The sequence below is a fragment of the Monopterus albus genome, unplaced genomic scaffold (genome assembly GCF_001952655.1).
Source record: "Monopterus albus unplaced genomic scaffold, M_albus_1.0 scaffold84.1, whole genome shotgun sequence".
Taxonomy (NCBI): Eukaryota; Metazoa; Chordata; class Actinopteri; order Synbranchiformes; family Synbranchidae; genus Monopterus; species Monopterus albus.
The window spans coordinates 1,104,278-1,119,644 of NW_018127964.1; the positions used below are offsets into that span (position 1 = coordinate 1,104,278).

At 38.7% G+C, this 15,367-nt stretch overlaps 2 protein-coding genes across 3 annotated transcripts; one reads left to right on the forward strand and one right to left on the reverse strand.

Moving 5' to 3' along the window:
- Positions 1 to 16: 16 nt before the first annotated feature.
- LOC109964147 (eukaryotic translation initiation factor 5B) lies at positions 17 to 2,658 on the reverse strand. Of its 2 annotated transcripts, XM_020607237.1 has the most exons (5): positions 2,537 to 2,658; positions 2,030 to 2,245; positions 1,326 to 1,380; positions 1,043 to 1,157; positions 17 to 934 (listed from the first exon to the last, which is right to left on the reverse strand). In XM_020607237.1, exons 1-5 carry the CDS (start codon positions 2,585 to 2,587, stop codon positions 769 to 771), a joined length of 603 nt encoding a protein of 200 aa, XP_020462893.1. In that variant the 5' UTR covers positions 2,588 to 2,658; the 3' UTR covers positions 17 to 768. The 2 variants fall into 2 exon arrangements, with proteins under 2 accessions (XP_020462893.1, XP_020462892.1); XM_020607236.1 differs by having other exon boundaries at positions 25 to 934; positions 2,030 to 2,658.
- Positions 2,659 to 7,860: 5,202 nt separating this feature from the next.
- On the forward strand, positions 7,861 to 11,926 carry them4 (thioesterase superfamily member 4). Its single transcript, XM_020607229.1, has 6 exons — positions 7,861 to 8,296; positions 8,898 to 9,060; positions 9,475 to 9,637; positions 9,804 to 9,914; positions 10,574 to 10,698; positions 10,814 to 11,926. The coding sequence occupies exons 1-6, from the start codon at positions 8,168 to 8,170 to the stop codon at positions 10,855 to 10,857; spliced, it is 735 nt and encodes a 244-aa protein (XP_020462885.1). The 5' UTR covers positions 7,861 to 8,167; the 3' UTR covers positions 10,858 to 11,926.
- The last annotated feature ends 3,441 nt before the right edge of the window (positions 11,927 to 15,367 follow it).

The following is a 15,367-nucleotide window of genomic DNA, read 5'->3' on the forward strand; positions in this document are numbered from 1 at the left end:
CTTATAGTTGCAGGGTGAAATATTGTCAAAAGTAATCACCCTCTATTGTTTTAGATAATCAAAAACAGAGTTGGTCAAATGTAGGAAAGATGCATGTTCGTGTTGAATTATCAGTAACAATTTATTTTAATGGAAGAGATTTTTTAAAATAAAAGTTATTCAAAAGTTAGTACATTTTTGACAATATATTGCAGTAAAGCTTGTTCACAGCTGTGTGTGCATTTTCTTTGTGCCATAAATCCATCTAGAGTCACGACAGACAGAGTTGTGAAGCCGCACAGGAGAACATGGAAGGATCATCTCCTTCTGGTGTATTTACACCAGGAACCTGCAAAGTCCCCTCACCATCATTCCATTAGTCAACAATCTCTCACATTCCCCATGTTGTATTCCAGATATCACACACTCTTTATCCTAGCTAGGACAAAACATTGCACTATGACAGCACCTGTTTATTACCAAGTATTTTACACATACACACAAACAAACCCAAATTCTTCTTAATTTTGTTGCACAAAAATAAATAGATTGGAAGGGAATATTCATTCACAACCCAAATAGTGAGTAGTCCAATTTTAAACGCTTTCCCTGTACCACAAGTGACCCAGTGAAGCTACAAGCTAAAATATGGTTGCAATATGTGCAGTGCACAAAAACTGTACATCTTTAACAAATGAAGGAGTTAAAAACAGATATTCTGATATCTCATCTCTTCTTAGGGGCCCCTGCTTCAGGCTTCTCTTATTTAGGGGCCTCTGTCTTTGGCCCCTATTGTTTAGGAGCCTCTGGCTTTGGCTCCTCTTGTTTAGGGGCCTCCGCCTTTGGCTCCTCTTTTTTAGGGGCCTCCGCCTTTGGCTCCTCTTTTTTAGGGGCCTCCGCCTTTGGCTCCTCTTGTTTAGGGGCCTCCGCCTTCACTTCAATGCCACACAACTTGCTTTAAGAGAAAGGTCAACAAAAGAAAACAGTGAATACACAGAAATCATAATGGATGTTGGAGTGCATTCTGCAGAAATATTTTAAATGTCCACTATAGTAACCATACCTTCCTTCTTGTGATCCTTTTTTCAAATATTTACATGCTGCACTCTGAGCTGCCATTTGCTGATTCAATGTTTCCAATTCTGTTTTCCAGCTGGCAGCCTCCTTATCGGTTTCACCTGTATCATTACATGACATGAGGAATTTTAGTGTTTTACAAATAAAAGCAAGGTTAGGACTCCCACTCAACTGGAAGAAAAATCTAATAAAATGCATTTGAAGTAAAAGAGGGAACAGATGCTTCATCCCTTCTGTTTAGACACCGAGGCCCACAAAACACCACTGACCTTTTAATTTACTAAGTTCTGCCTCTGCTGTTGCCAGCTGGTCTTTTACAGATTTCTGTAAGTAGAAAAGAGAATCACAGCAACACAAACAAGAGATTGTTAGAGAAATCTACTCAGACTAACATCCTGCAGCTACATATCTTCAACAACATCCTTCTGACTCCTGGTAAATGTTTGATCTGGATCTGCATACAAACCAGGTAAGAATGAATCAAATTAGAATTCAAATTAGAAGCTAGATCATAGTTATTTATTATATATACAGAACTGCATGTGTTTAATCTCAAATCATGATTATCTATATTACCCAATATTGTTTTATTATGAAGGTGTGGCAAATGTTTAGGTGGCTAAAGAAACCCAGCCTATGACCTATAGGCTAAGGCCTTCCATGTATTCAAGCAGGGACAGTAATTACTGTATAGCCTCTGTAGTTGTGGTTGTAGATCTTATGTCAACCCCTGCTCTGACAGTACAAGACAAACCTGATTTCCATGCCTGACATCCATTTATTTCCTTGATGTGTGTGTGTGTGTGTGTTTTATCTTGTGCATACACTTGATGTCAAATCAACAGTTCCTTCACACAGAGAGACTGAATTACAAATAATTTTCCTCAGAGAACCAGTCATTACAGTGATTTCAGTTTTTTTTTTAAAGCTGATACTCGAATCACTATTCATACTTTATTCATTGTCTTCCCACCTGCTCTCCCAGGCAGGTGTCCGCTTGACCCTTCATCTCATCCGCTTTCCCTTGGAGTTTGGGCATTTCATCCTCCAGCGCTTTGATGGTAGCTTGGGCCTTGTCCACAATATTCTGCGCATCTGTCTTCTCGCCCTCATACCCTTTCTGCACGTCGTGGGACACCCGTAGCTTGATGTCCAGAAACTTATTCCGTCTCTCTTCTATTTCTTCCTCCTTTTTCCGTAATTTCATGATCCCCAGCAAACCGACAGACAACAATACTGTCAGAGGTACTATAAATTGCGCCTTCATTTTTAGAAAACTATAGTTGTAGACTACACCGTCTTTTTGCGTTTGAGGTGTTTCCGCTTAATGATGAAAAGCCTAAAACCTTTCCTGTAGGTCTCAAAGCACAGCTTCTTTAACTTTAATGCGAGGTTCGGAGACGGCCCGTCTTCGGCTTGACTACATCTCTCTGCGTTTCCCTAATTTAAACCAATCAGGCATATGGAATGGCTCACCTACGCGCTTGTACTGGAAACCCATTCTTCTGTGTTGCGCCAGAGCGCGCAGCATTACCCGGACCTGCCAGTGGAAACGCCCACTTCCTGGTTTTCAAAGACAGGTTGGCCCTGTTACCTGTTACATCCGGCTCACCCTTCTCACACTTACCCGAGTCACACATGACTAGATAAACAGGCTTGTAACTGCGTGTGTGCTGACAGAGGACAAAGGCTTCATTTTTTGCCTTTTTTTTTTTTTTACTTATTTGCAATTGCACCTAGTCCTGTATGAGCACACGGGGTTTTTATTATAGGGTAAAGCGACCTCATCTTAATTTTTAATAGTAACTTAATTTTTCAACATAATTTAGTATATCTCAAATCTAAACATTTTTTGTTTCTTCTTTTTTCTTCACTTTATTTGGCTACGTTTTACCCCAACACACACACACACACGCATCTAAACAAAACAAACATGAATATATCAATTGAAATAAGTAAATATAAAAAAAATAAAATATATAACCAGGGGATTACAGTAAATCAAACTGACTGATTGCAGATAAAAGACTTAGGGCTCCTTTACCACTCATACAACCCAGGGATTTCGTAAGTGTGGATATTTCATAACTAAACGCAGCTAAACAAGGTCGCCTTTTACTGCATTTACATTTAAGAATATAATGTCCCGTGCTGGTTGTCAGTCATCCAGGTCATAGTGCAGAACTGATGAAGCCTCTTGGATGAGAGCTGAAACGTCTTCGACCTAAAAACCTAGTCCAGTTGATTTTATGAACATAATATTTTGCCAAAATGATAAAATTATTGACCAATAATTCAACATCTTTTTTTTTTTGATACACCAAATTTGATGTTTTCTAAAGTAAAAGGTGCTAAAAAGTCAATTTTGGACCTAAGCCAGTCATTTAAACATGCCCAAAAGTTAAATGTAAGATTTCAATAGAAAAACTAATGATCTGTGGTCTAGCTGCCCCAGTTACAAAAAGTACAGCAGTTATCATCCATATTAAATTTCAATTGTAAGAATTCTTTAGAGGGGTAGAATTCATTAAGCATCCTGAAATGCACCTCTCTGGCTAAGATCAAGTATTTGGCCAGGTTTGTTAGACACACAATGAATTTGTTTCTGGAAAGGGAACCGAGGCAGCCATCTGCGGCACCTACTTTCAACATGTTACTTATGTAAACATAAATATATTTTAGCAGCCAAATGCAGGCTACCTAAAGTATCAAATGTAAAATTGGCTTTATTATTGTCCCCTTTTAAAGTGTTATATTAGAATTACTGACCTATTAATGAGTTAATAAATAAACGAATAAATATAGCCTATAGTTTAAACCACTGATGTTATGACAGGCCAGAGGAGATTGTGTCGATGCAGGTTCACAAGGGAGTTTTTATATTCGCATTTCAGGATATTGTGTTCCGCAATAATCAAGGTAAGCAACATAACCAAGGCGTTTGTAGAGCCTCGCGTCAACCAGGAAGAGGAAATAGGTAGATTGTTACGCCCAGCTCGGAGAACAGGGTAGAGCAGGTTACGCCAGGTGTGCAAGCAAGTGAACATATCCGGAATGAAAACGAAGCGAACGGCAGGAGTTTACAGCACCTGGCCTCTTCTATGATCCAGTCTTTAATTTTCTCAACCAGCATGAAGCCCGCAGTTATTATAATCAGCCTGAGCGTGGCTGTATTGATTGTACTGACTGCCCAGGTTATACGCCAGGAGCTGAAGCTACGTAATTTAAAATTCCGCGCAGCGGAGAACACAGCTGGGATCAAGCAGAGGGAGGACGGCATCGCGGAGCTGAAAACCAAAGTCCAGACCCTGAAGGAAACAATGACGTCTGTCAACAACAAGTTGGATGGGCTGAAGAAGAAGAAGGAAACCATGGAAAAATCAACAAAGGAGTCTGATACAAGTCTGCAGACCTGTAAATCAGAGAAGGCAAGGGACACATTCACAACTGGTGTTATTCTGAATATGTGCATAAGATAGTAACAGTATTTACACAGAAGTGTTCTGTGTGATGCACATGATGTCTAGTTGCCTATCGGCTGGCTCCACATATTTGATTTGAGTCTTTTGAACTTTCATTTTTTTAAATCCTGATACATTAATCTACCTTAACTGCTGACATACGTTTACCTGTTCTATTAGGCAGATGCTGAGAAGAAGAAGGCAGATATAACAGAGGCTATCACGAAAATCAAAGGTAAAGCAGCTTTTCCTTTCAACTCTAATGTGGTGATATCAACTCTGGGCAGGTAGTTACCAATACTAGCCAATCCATTACTAATTCAGACAAGAGAATTAGACAAAATGTATGAGTGTACACATTTTGATGACCATTTACAGACAAAGGATGAGTTGGAGCTGTTGAGATCTGTCAGCCTTGCACCATAGAGAGAGTATGAGTCCCCCTCCTTATGATTTTCATGTGTTCCAAATGTTTCTTGAGTAAAAGTAAAAATACTCAGTTACATATGAAAGTCACCTAGCATTACATGATTAAAAGTACTAGTGTATTGACATCACACTTGAAGTGGCAAAACATGGGGTTATGTTTCACCCCGTGGTTGTGTGGGTGGTTGTAGGACTGGTCCTTTTGTGTACACGCACGCTGTATGTGTGATGTGAGGAAAGCTGGGCGAGAGATGCCAGTGATTGGATATATTGTACATACGCTACAGAGGGGATGGATATTTGTGACCTGCCCATTTGTAGTGCATGGAAGGCCGGGGAGAGACATAATATTCAATTTTTATAGAAAAAAAGTCTCATGAGCAACGGTTTGCAAGACTTATATAAAGCGAGTTGCTTTTGCATAGACGTACTAGAGCATACTGTATGTACAGCTCATTTTTTTAGCTTTAGGTCACATCTAAGATGATAATTCACTGTTGTAACATGGTAGATTAGTCAATATGCAAGGGAAAGCATGCCATGGGCTCTTTAAATGTAGAAATTCTCACTGTTTGGTGTAATGTGTTTCTCTCTGTTATACTCAGCTGATCATGAACAGGCTAAAAAGAAGGCTGGGGAGGACGTTCAAGGCTTGAAGCAACGGATTTTGGATAGAGACAAGGCTGTTTGTGCATTTGTGGATACAACTAATGAGGAAGCACGGTAAGAAGCCCTTTGAGGCAAATCTGTGATGTGTGATATTGGACTATATAAAAAATATGTGACTAGATTTCAAATAAGAAACAGTCATTTGCATTCTCAAGAAAAAGAAGAGAGCCATGTTAGAAACTATAAAAATGCAAGGCCACCATATATCTGGACTGTGCACACTAAATTCAAATTGTTTCTTTTCTTAATTTTGCAGGAAGGTGTGTGGAATCACTGAAGCTCCAAAATAAAGTCAACTAAAACATTCAACACTAACTAAACTTTAAAAATAAGAAGCCCAACATGCAGACCGGGATAGGTTTGGCGATATCACTGATGTGATTATAACTCTTTCTTATGAGAAAATATGAACTATGTTGGTTTAAAAAAACTGTCCTTAGATCCATTCTTAGGACAAATTGCTCAAACATGGGGAGAGGGGAAATGTGTTGCATATTTTTTTATGATTGCATTGGTTGGTTAGACATAGTTTGTCTTTGTAAAACATTTTAATACATGCCTGTATTTATATACTTGTCAAATAAGTCAACGTTGGTGTCCTGTATCATTATTATCAAAATGTGCTTGTTGTATGTGTATGGGTGGATGGGTGGAATAATATAACCAAATGCACAGCTTTCAGTGACACAACAAGTTTGTAACTATAATACAGATAGAGGTCTTTAAACTGTACTGGAAAGCAAATGACATGCATTATATGCATTATATGATGCATTATAATTGTGTATCATATATTCATATCTTGTTTGTCAGTTAAAGGAAACAAATTAGCTCAGTGACATGTTCCTCTGTGTCCCCCTAGTGTAGACTGAAGGTGCAGTCAGTCTGTCTGAGCTCATAAAGATGACCTCCAGTGTGCTGCTTAATGGAAGGCAGCATTCTGGAAAGTGGGTTAACAAGAATGCAATTTTGAGAGTAAGGTTGAGATAGAAATAGCTTAACAAACATGGAATAGGTGTGATGTCTGATGAGCAACAAACAGAGACATGTAGTTGAATTTCCCTTGATCAGTCTATCTAACTTGATCTTCAAAAGCCCAATGTGCCTTGGGCTCAAGTTAAGAGGTTAGCTAAAGTTCACAGCAAAACAAAATGTGTGGCTCTGTGTTAAACATTCATATTCAATGTTAGTTGTTTTAGGAATCAGTTCTTATATAGATATGATCACATTTGAAGAAACCACACGTTCATAAATCAAGGCCAGACTTCTAACTGAAATCTAACTGAATTCTGTTACAAGATAATTGGCATGAAATTATAGCCTATAAATAAATAAATGCATAAATAAATTTGTTGTAGTAGTTGAGATGATATCTTGTTATTTTGTTGCTGGTCATTTGTGACACTCCCAAAATGTTTAAGTCTTTACTGTTGGTAAACATCTTTTGATATTTTTCATAAGGCTACATATATAGTTTTATATCCTGTAAAATAGAATCAATATAAGTTCATAGTCATGAGTCATTCTTAATAAAACCTTTTCACACCATGGGGAATTCCTATAGGGATGGACTTTAAAGATAGACTATAGATTTAGATTACGTAGATATAGACAAAAACAAAATAATTCATAAAATTGTAAATGATTGTACTGAATGCATTTTGTGTCAAAGCAATAAAAAAAAGATGTTTTATGACTGTGTGTATAGTAGGCTAAACCTTTTTTGTTTCACTTTGAAAGACAAAGGACATGAACTACAGTAGTCCTAAATATCATTGTCATACTTAGTGAATCTTAACTTTTATTTAGCTCTGTCTTTAACTGTCTTTTATTTAGCTACACTTAGGCTGCGTCCGAAACCGCCTACTACCATACTGTATAGTAGGCGAAAAGCAGTAGGCGAGGCGAGTAGTATGTCCGGATTCGTAGTATTCCAAAAACAGTAGGCGAAAAGTACCCGGATGACCGCTGCTATGAAAACGTATGTCACGTGATGTATCAACATGGCGGATGTAGTACGTCCGAATCTCATTCATACTACCAGGCTTCATACTATACAGTACCTACTGTTTTAACGGTCAGTAAGTAGGTACTTCATCTCTTTCAGTACGTACTGTCACAGTATGCGGTTTCGGACGCAGCCCAAGCTTTCCTCTACAATGACAGAGTTTAAAGTTTTAAAAATCCTGTCCGTTGACATGAAAACCTGAATGTTACACGAAACAGCCAATCACAATGCAATGTGTTAAGCATGTGACCTAAATGATGCAGTAGGTCGCATCCGATGACGTATGGAAGTCACCGGTGGAATAATCGTTGTAGGTTACAGGGCGTATTTTTATTTACCTAGATCCCTAAACATAACAATGTGTTAAACATGCTTACGCTAGATATTAAAACAACCCAGTGTTTATGCGATAGCGGTTTGTTCCCGTTCTAGATAACGTTAGCTAACTACCGTTAAGTTCTACCACCTTCTACCGCAAAATACAGGCAGCTCTGTCACAAACAGTTCCAGTGCAAGTTTTGACCTCATCATATTAAACAGTGTACTGATGGCAAGGAGCCTCACTAGATTATTTAGGGGCTGTCAGAGCCTCGCTTCCCTCCCACCCATGAGGGTTCAACTAAGCTATCCGCCGGCCAGTGTTTCACTCAGGATCACCTCTATACGCACCATGGCGGTAGGTAGAGTACACGGTTTTTATGAAAGCGCTTGAAATGACTGGTCGGATTTTAATCTGTGTGCTCCGCGAACTTGATAGCTTCATCCTTCTTTCCCAGTTGTAATGATGTGAGAGTACACAACAGTAGAAGTAGAAATAAACGCTACCGGCAGTGAAACAATGATGCTGCAGCAATGATTTGATTAACAGAAAATATATTGACACCAATTATGAGAATCGAAGTCTTTTTAATCACTTTTAAGCAAAAATATTAAAACGTTTTCTGTTTGTAACTTCTCAAATGTGAGGATTTGATCCTTTTCTTCCCCACACATGATACTAAACTCAGTATCACTAGGATTGTTTTGTGTCTTATTAGATACTAATAGTATGATGTTTGTTCATTTACAAAGGGTCAGCTTACGTTTTTGCCACTGTATATTTCAACATCTGTATTTCAACAGTCACACTTTGTCATTGTTATGTTTAAGTTTCTTTCAGAAACTAGTTATTGATTTGTACAGAATTCTTTGACATGCCCTGTCTCAGCACAGTGCCTCACCGCTAACTGTTGCATTGCCCTGTTTGGTATGCTCTGCCATCGTCCTTTTCCTCAAAGTCCCAGGACTTCAGCCTGCCTAATCCCTCCTGGGGACCAGACATGCTGCGGTTGTACGAGCATTACAAAAGCCAGTGTGAGGTGGAGGTAGAGGGAGGAGAGAAACAGGGAGCGCTGTGGCAGAGACTGCCCAGCTACAATCGCTCCATCAAATATGCTACAGGTAAGACTTGTTTGAGGATTTGCGTGTTCATTGTTCACCTATCACCTAATAATGTTTGAGTTATGTTGAGCTTAGAGAAGTAAGCTAGAACAACAAAACCATTTAAAGTTTGAGCTAGACATGTGCTGATACATTTTTATCTTCATATACCCTTAACTGACTGTCTCTCAGCTTGCTGGTACAAAGACAAATACATAATTTGGCTTGTGGATTTGAAAACGTGAGATTTGTATTTGTAGTGGGGAGTATATTTTTACCATGTAATACTGTTTTCTTTGCTCTACATTCAGCAACATTTAATCTTAAAATAGAAATCTATTTGATACCCTTCAACCCCATCTTAGACCTGTATTTATTTATTTATTATCTCCCCCACCCCCACCCCGACTGTTCGCTTGTGTGTTTTTCCATCAGGTGGAGCGTTTCTTAGTAGGACTATCCAGTCAAAAGCTCGTCTTTTTACCCGAAACATAACAGAACCAGGGGCAGGATTTGAGTATGTTCTGTTTGCAAACAAAAAGGAGCAGAAGTGTGTGTGCATTTTCCAGCCTGGACACCTACTGGAGGGACCACCAGGGTGAGATCACCTGCACATTTCACTGCCTCTGTACTATCAGCTTGCTCACAGAGGAAAAATAGCAAAAAGAAATAACATTTTAAAAGAATTACCTAATGAAATGGGCCTGTATTAAACAGTCAAACTTCAGTTTAAAGTCTAATAGACATTGTGTGTGTGTTTCCAGACATGTCCACGGGGGGGCGATAGCCACTATGATTGATACTGTGACAGGGTCTCATGCTGTTTTTCTCTATGGAGCTATTATGACTGCCAACCTCAACATCAACTATCGCAGGTACACAAAGTATCTTTATACCCACGTGCAACAATTGATATATTGTAAAAATACATTATATATTTACTTGCACTGTTTTAACTTTTGTAGCTTTGGTTAAATATTGGCCAAATGTAAACTACCTTACAATAAATGCTAGTTACTCATTGTTTAGTATAAAGATGGACCAGAGTTTACTGTGTGTTACTGCAAGGTCTGTGTAGTCTCCATTGTTTTTAAGTGGAACACATCTAGCTATGTACAGGGATTACTATTATATGCACTGTTTAGGTAGTGCAGAATCCCTACATACCTTACAGTAAGACATTATGCAGCACAGGGGCCATCACACAAGTGTCAACCAGCTCTACACTGGCACTGAATTATTATCACATAGTTATTCAGTTATGTTTGTTGCTGTAACAACAGTGTTCACCTCACAAAGTCAGCCTGCATGCTCCACGTGCTTATTGTGGTTGGCCAAGGATTGCCAGATGTTTGCTCTGGGTCATTTAAGCTGAACACTCAAAGTGCTCTTCTTAACCCAAATATCAAATAATAGTAACAGAAACACTATGAGATGTTTCAGAAAGCAGTGTATAAGCCCAAAGTAACATCTTTATACACTATGTTATTGTCAATGGTCAGTTTGCCCTAACAAATAGTTGTCCTGTCTCAAGCCCCATCTCACTGGGAAGTACAGTGCTGGTCGAATCCACTGTGGATAAGATGGAAGGCAGAAAAACATTACTTTCATGTAAAGTGACCAGCACTGATGGTTCCAAACTGTACACAGAAGCAACAGGTAACATATGTTTTTATTGAAGGGGACATGTCTGGGAAAGTATGTAGTTAGACACATATGATCTTTGATTTTCTATATTGTAACTGTCCTGTTTTCTCTTCCATGCCTCCTACAGCACTGTTCCTGTCGATCAGTGAGAGCCGCTTCCTGGAATGGTGACAGAGAGGCACCAGCTTAGCACCTATGCAGAGTGTCAGCAAGTTGAAGTATGTGTGTGAGTGAATCATTGGTAGTGTGCACTTATTTGCAAGCAAGCAGTTTAAGAAATGCCTTCTCTAAATATCCTTTATTATATTCTAAAATTCCTCCATCTCCATTTAAGTATTTATTACTAGCAAACAGTTTGTTGAAGTAACTTTTCTTGTATAAATTATAACGCTTATGTATTTGTCAACAAGTGAAATTGTTACAAGCAGGGAATAAAAATTAGTGTTAACTTTTTAAAAAAAGTTTTTGCTTCTCAACTTTTAAAAGACTGTGTCTTTACTTTGAGTGTATGTTTATTTTCATTTGTTCATAGACTATGTGTTGTACATAGTCAGGCAAATACAGTATAATTTGTAAGGTTTGACTGACACACTGATATTAGATTGGTCAAATTTGAGAGGATAGTAGAACAACATGTGCTGCTTGATTTTTTTATAATTTATGCACTTGATAAACGTACGGATTTTTATTTTTGAAACTAATTTTTTGCTGTCACTTTGATAAATTAGTAAAATAAATGAGATCAAATTTTTGGAGCATTCCAGCTAACAAGGCTGAGTCTCACTTTCTTACATGTTAGTTTTGACTTTCAGGTGTGGGTTGTTAACTGTCGCCCTGCCATGCGGTGGATGTGGTTAGGTTTGAATATGAGCACACCATGAGAGTTTAATGACTTAGAATTGAGACGAAAGGTGCTCAAACCCCAAATCATCATGTTAGCCATCGTCATCTTGTTCATAGTCTGGTTTGTTTCATTTGCTTTCATTTACTTTTTGTGAGCATGTTTGTTACTATCAGAAAGACTGAGGCGTGCCACAGTAAGCCATAATAAGTAACACTGTCCACATCACAGAGATCTGTGCTGCTCTGGCAACTACTGCCGACCACGCTGCCAAAAAAGTGCACTTATTAAGCCATCGAAAGCATATTGAGCACCTCTGTCTTACTGTCTCTTACTCTCATACTGCACTGACTATAGATAGAAGACACCATTTCTGAGTTTTACATGGGAATATAGAAAATATGCATGCAAATGTAGTGTTGATTTTCCTGCCAACACTTTGTTGTTGGCATTTACATTGTGCTCACCATGTTGGCGGGGAGTTAAATAAACTGACCTCACTAATTGAGGCAATTGTCACCCCACAGCTGTGGAACAAACATAAGAAACAAGTTTAAGTTTTCATAAAGACTGCATTGTTTCATTCTGCAAATTCAATGATCTGACCAATTCTAGCTTTTTGTCAAAAAGCTTCCCAGCCAAGTGAGCAACAACGTCTACTGCTTACAGTACTTCACCAAGTAGAGCAAAGCCTTGCTGTACTTAGTTTTACTGTTAGACGGCTGAGACAGTGACATCTAATGTTGAGGACTGAAATATTAAACAAGAGTTTTAAATGTATCAGTTAACATTTCATGTTTATATTTTTGATGAGGAGCCTCCGCATTGTTCCATCTTGTTGAATTCTCTGCATATATAGCACTCTGCAAAAGTCTTGGGACACTATTAAATTTGTAGTTTTAACAATGTTATGATAACTATATACAGTTATTTATCAGAATACGACTAGAAAATATAGGAAATATGTAGGACCATATAAAAAAAACACAAAATCAACAAACAAACTAGATAGGCAAGATGTGGTATTCAAGTTGTTCTAAAATATGAAGAATCCAGAGAGGTCAAGGACAAAAAGCCACAGTCCGAAGAAGCCCGATCAGGAACGGCCTTTGATCAGTGGAAAAGAGGATTATGGAGTGATGAATGGAAGTTTGAAATGTTAGGGTCCAATCGTTGACAATATGTGAGAAGAAGAGTTGGAGGGAGCTGGAAGAACGAGTGCTTGCAGCCTCTAGTGAAACATGGTGAAGGGTTTGTCATGGTTTCAACACTTTAAGACAGTCTCCCCAAAAGAATCCAAGCTGTGCTAAGTGCAAAGGGAGGTCACGCTAAACACTGGATTTGGACTGTAGAAGCTGTTTTGTTCTGAAAATGTTGTGGTTTTAATGGTGTGTACATATTTCCTGTGTTTTCTGCTTAAATCTTAATAAAGAGACTGAAAAATAAACACTATTATTACAACCTTGTTAAAACAGCTAAACTAACGGTGGCCTAAGACTACAGAATAAGAATACATGAGTACAATGCAAAAAGTACTGCTGAGTGGGTTTTTCTAAGTAAATGATTAGTTACAGGTTTACAATCCCTCCATGCTTTTACCTACATTTAGCCTCTCATGCAGTTTGATCTGATCTGTGGTTTCTGACTGTATGGCTGCTTCACAGTACAGGCCTAGTGGTCTCCTCAGGGCCCCTCATACTTTAACCTCAGAAAAGTGGAGATGGAAATGCTACTTTAGTTTCTAAAACCTTTTTGGTACACGTGTGTTGGGTAGCGGATGCAGGACACCAGCTGTTTTTTTCCTTTTCCCCTAGAGAGTTGTGTGGTCAAGTCGGGTTTGAGGAACCAGATAGGGGCCAGAGTAGGGCCACTTGTTTTCAGCTTGTCAGTTAAAACCACTGCAGCAAGTTCTGTCCACTGTAATGCTTTCAGATATGTATCAGCCTAAAGGTGCAAGTTATATTTGGAAAGCTGAATAACCTATTCAAATTGAAATGTTTAAACAAAGACTGCTGAAGGCAGAGGCACCTGACAGGACTGTGAAGTGTCTGTAAGTAACTTGACTGTGAACAATAACACTTTTTGGCAAGTGTTACCTTGGGCAGTGGAAAGGAATGAGCAGCCTGATGGCAATACCTTGGGTCCATTTATTAAACAAAATACAGACTGGTGACAAATTACAGGCAAAACCTGAATGGTCTCTTCCAGGATGACAATGCCCCAAATCATAGGGCATAAGGGGTCACCGAATGGTCTGATGAGTAGGAAAATGATTATGGCCATAATAATTGCATCAGTAATGAGAATCCAACTACATTAGCATAACACATGGGCCAATTTCTGCTCTGAGTACTTTTGCTTTGATAATCTACTTTAAGTACATTTTTCATCTTTTATTCAAATAGATTTAAGAAGGCTAACAGTTGTTACAGCCTGGTTTTGCAACTTTGGCTTTGAATTCTTTCTCCATCACTGTCTGCAGTCTTCTGTAGCTGTATGCATGTTCATCCTGTGTGCCTGAGCCCAGTGAAGCGCCTTGTCTTGGAGGCGCATTTACCACTGTGATGTAAACCGAGAAGACATCGATTATTAATCGTTTTCCATTTGTCTGCAGTTAACTTCTACCCTCATTAAAATGAGATATTGCACTGTTATTAAAGAATCCCCTGTATATATTATGTGTATGCCTACAGATCCTGCAGGTGATTCTAATACTAAGCGATATTCGAAGAGGGGTTTTATTTAAATACAGTATGCTATTTCCCATATAGCCTAGAAAAGGCCAAACCTGCAATGGAATTTCATGTCTCTTCTATGCGTTATTTTCTCAATTAGTGACGGAAATTTGTGGCAGCAGGAGTATGTTCCTCAACTGAACACTACAAGGCAAAACCCGATCCGATGCTATTACATAACAGTCGGTGACATAACTCTCTCCAGCCTGGGACTGTCGGGGCGCACAGAGAGCGCAGAGAGGAGAGGGGAGGGGAGCCGGGGCGCGCGGCTTTTGTACGGCCGGTCGGTCCGGCTGCACTCGCTCGTCTCTGTTGCTGCCTCGGGGGGAATTAAATTACTTAAAAACAACCACATAGGAGGAAGTATACTTGAACTAGAAAACTGCATTTCCTGTCGAAAATGCGTGTGTGGATGCGAATTGCTGAAAGATCGCCCAGAATATGCTGAAGACTTTGACACCTGAATGGTTTTGCTAGCTGAAAGTATGCTGAAGTAGAATTTCCCTATTCTTTTGAATGGTGCAAAACTTTCAAAATAAAGCCACATATTGAAGAAGTATGGAGTTTAGAAAGGTTCTGAATAGAAGCATGAATGTCCTTGAAGAGCTGAACATTTTTAACAGCTGAAAGTATTCTGAGCTGGAATTTCCTCATTCATTTGAATGGTGCAAAACTTTCAAAATAAAGAAGCTACATATTGAAGAAGTATGGAGTTTAGAAAGGTTCTGAATAGAAGCATGAATGTCCTTGAAGAGCTGAACATTTTAACAGCTGAAAGTATTCTGAGCTAGAATTTCCTCATTCATTTGAATGGTGCAAAACTTTCAAAATAAAGCTACATATTTCAAAAGTATGAAGTTTAGAAACATTTTGAATAGAAGCATGAATGTCCTTGAAGAGCTGAACATTTTGATACCTGAAATAGTCCAAAGTATGCAGAGGTAGAATTGTCCTATTCATTTGAATGGTGCAAAACTGTCAAAATAAAGCTACATATTGCAAAATTATTAATTTCAGAAAGATTCTGAATAGAAGCATGAATGTCCTTGAAGAGCTGAACATTTTGATACCTGAAATAGCTGAAAGTATGCTGAAGCAGAATTTC

What these genes read in the sequence shown, in the direction of transcription:
- LOC109964147 (XM_020607236.1), bottom strand. Translation starts at nt 2,323, where the DNA reads ATGAAGGCGCAATTTATAGTACCTCTGACAGTATTGTTGTCTGTCGGT. An exon ending in ACACCTGCCTGGGAGAGCAG is followed by an intron (nt 1,381 to 2,029) that starts GTGGGAAGACAA and finishes TTCTACTTACAG; the next exon opens with AAATCTGTAAAAGACCAGCT. An exon ending in AAAGGATCACAAGAAGGAAG is followed by an intron (nt 935 to 1,042) that starts GTATGGTTACTA and finishes TTTCTCTTAAAG; the next exon opens with CAAGTTGTGTGGCATTGAAG.
- them4 (XM_020607229.1), top strand. Translation starts at nt 8,168, where the DNA reads ATGGCAAGGAGCCTCACTAGATTATTTAGGGGCTGTCAGAGCCTCGCT. An exon ending in CTCCATCAAATATGCTACAG is followed by an intron (nt 9,061 to 9,474) that starts GTAAGACTTGTT and finishes TTTTTCCATCAG; the next exon opens with GTGGAGCGTTTCTTAGTAGG. An exon ending in ACTGTACACAGAAGCAACAG is followed by an intron (nt 10,699 to 10,813) that starts GTAACATATGTT and finishes TGCCTCCTACAG; the next exon opens with CACTGTTCCTGTCGATCAGT.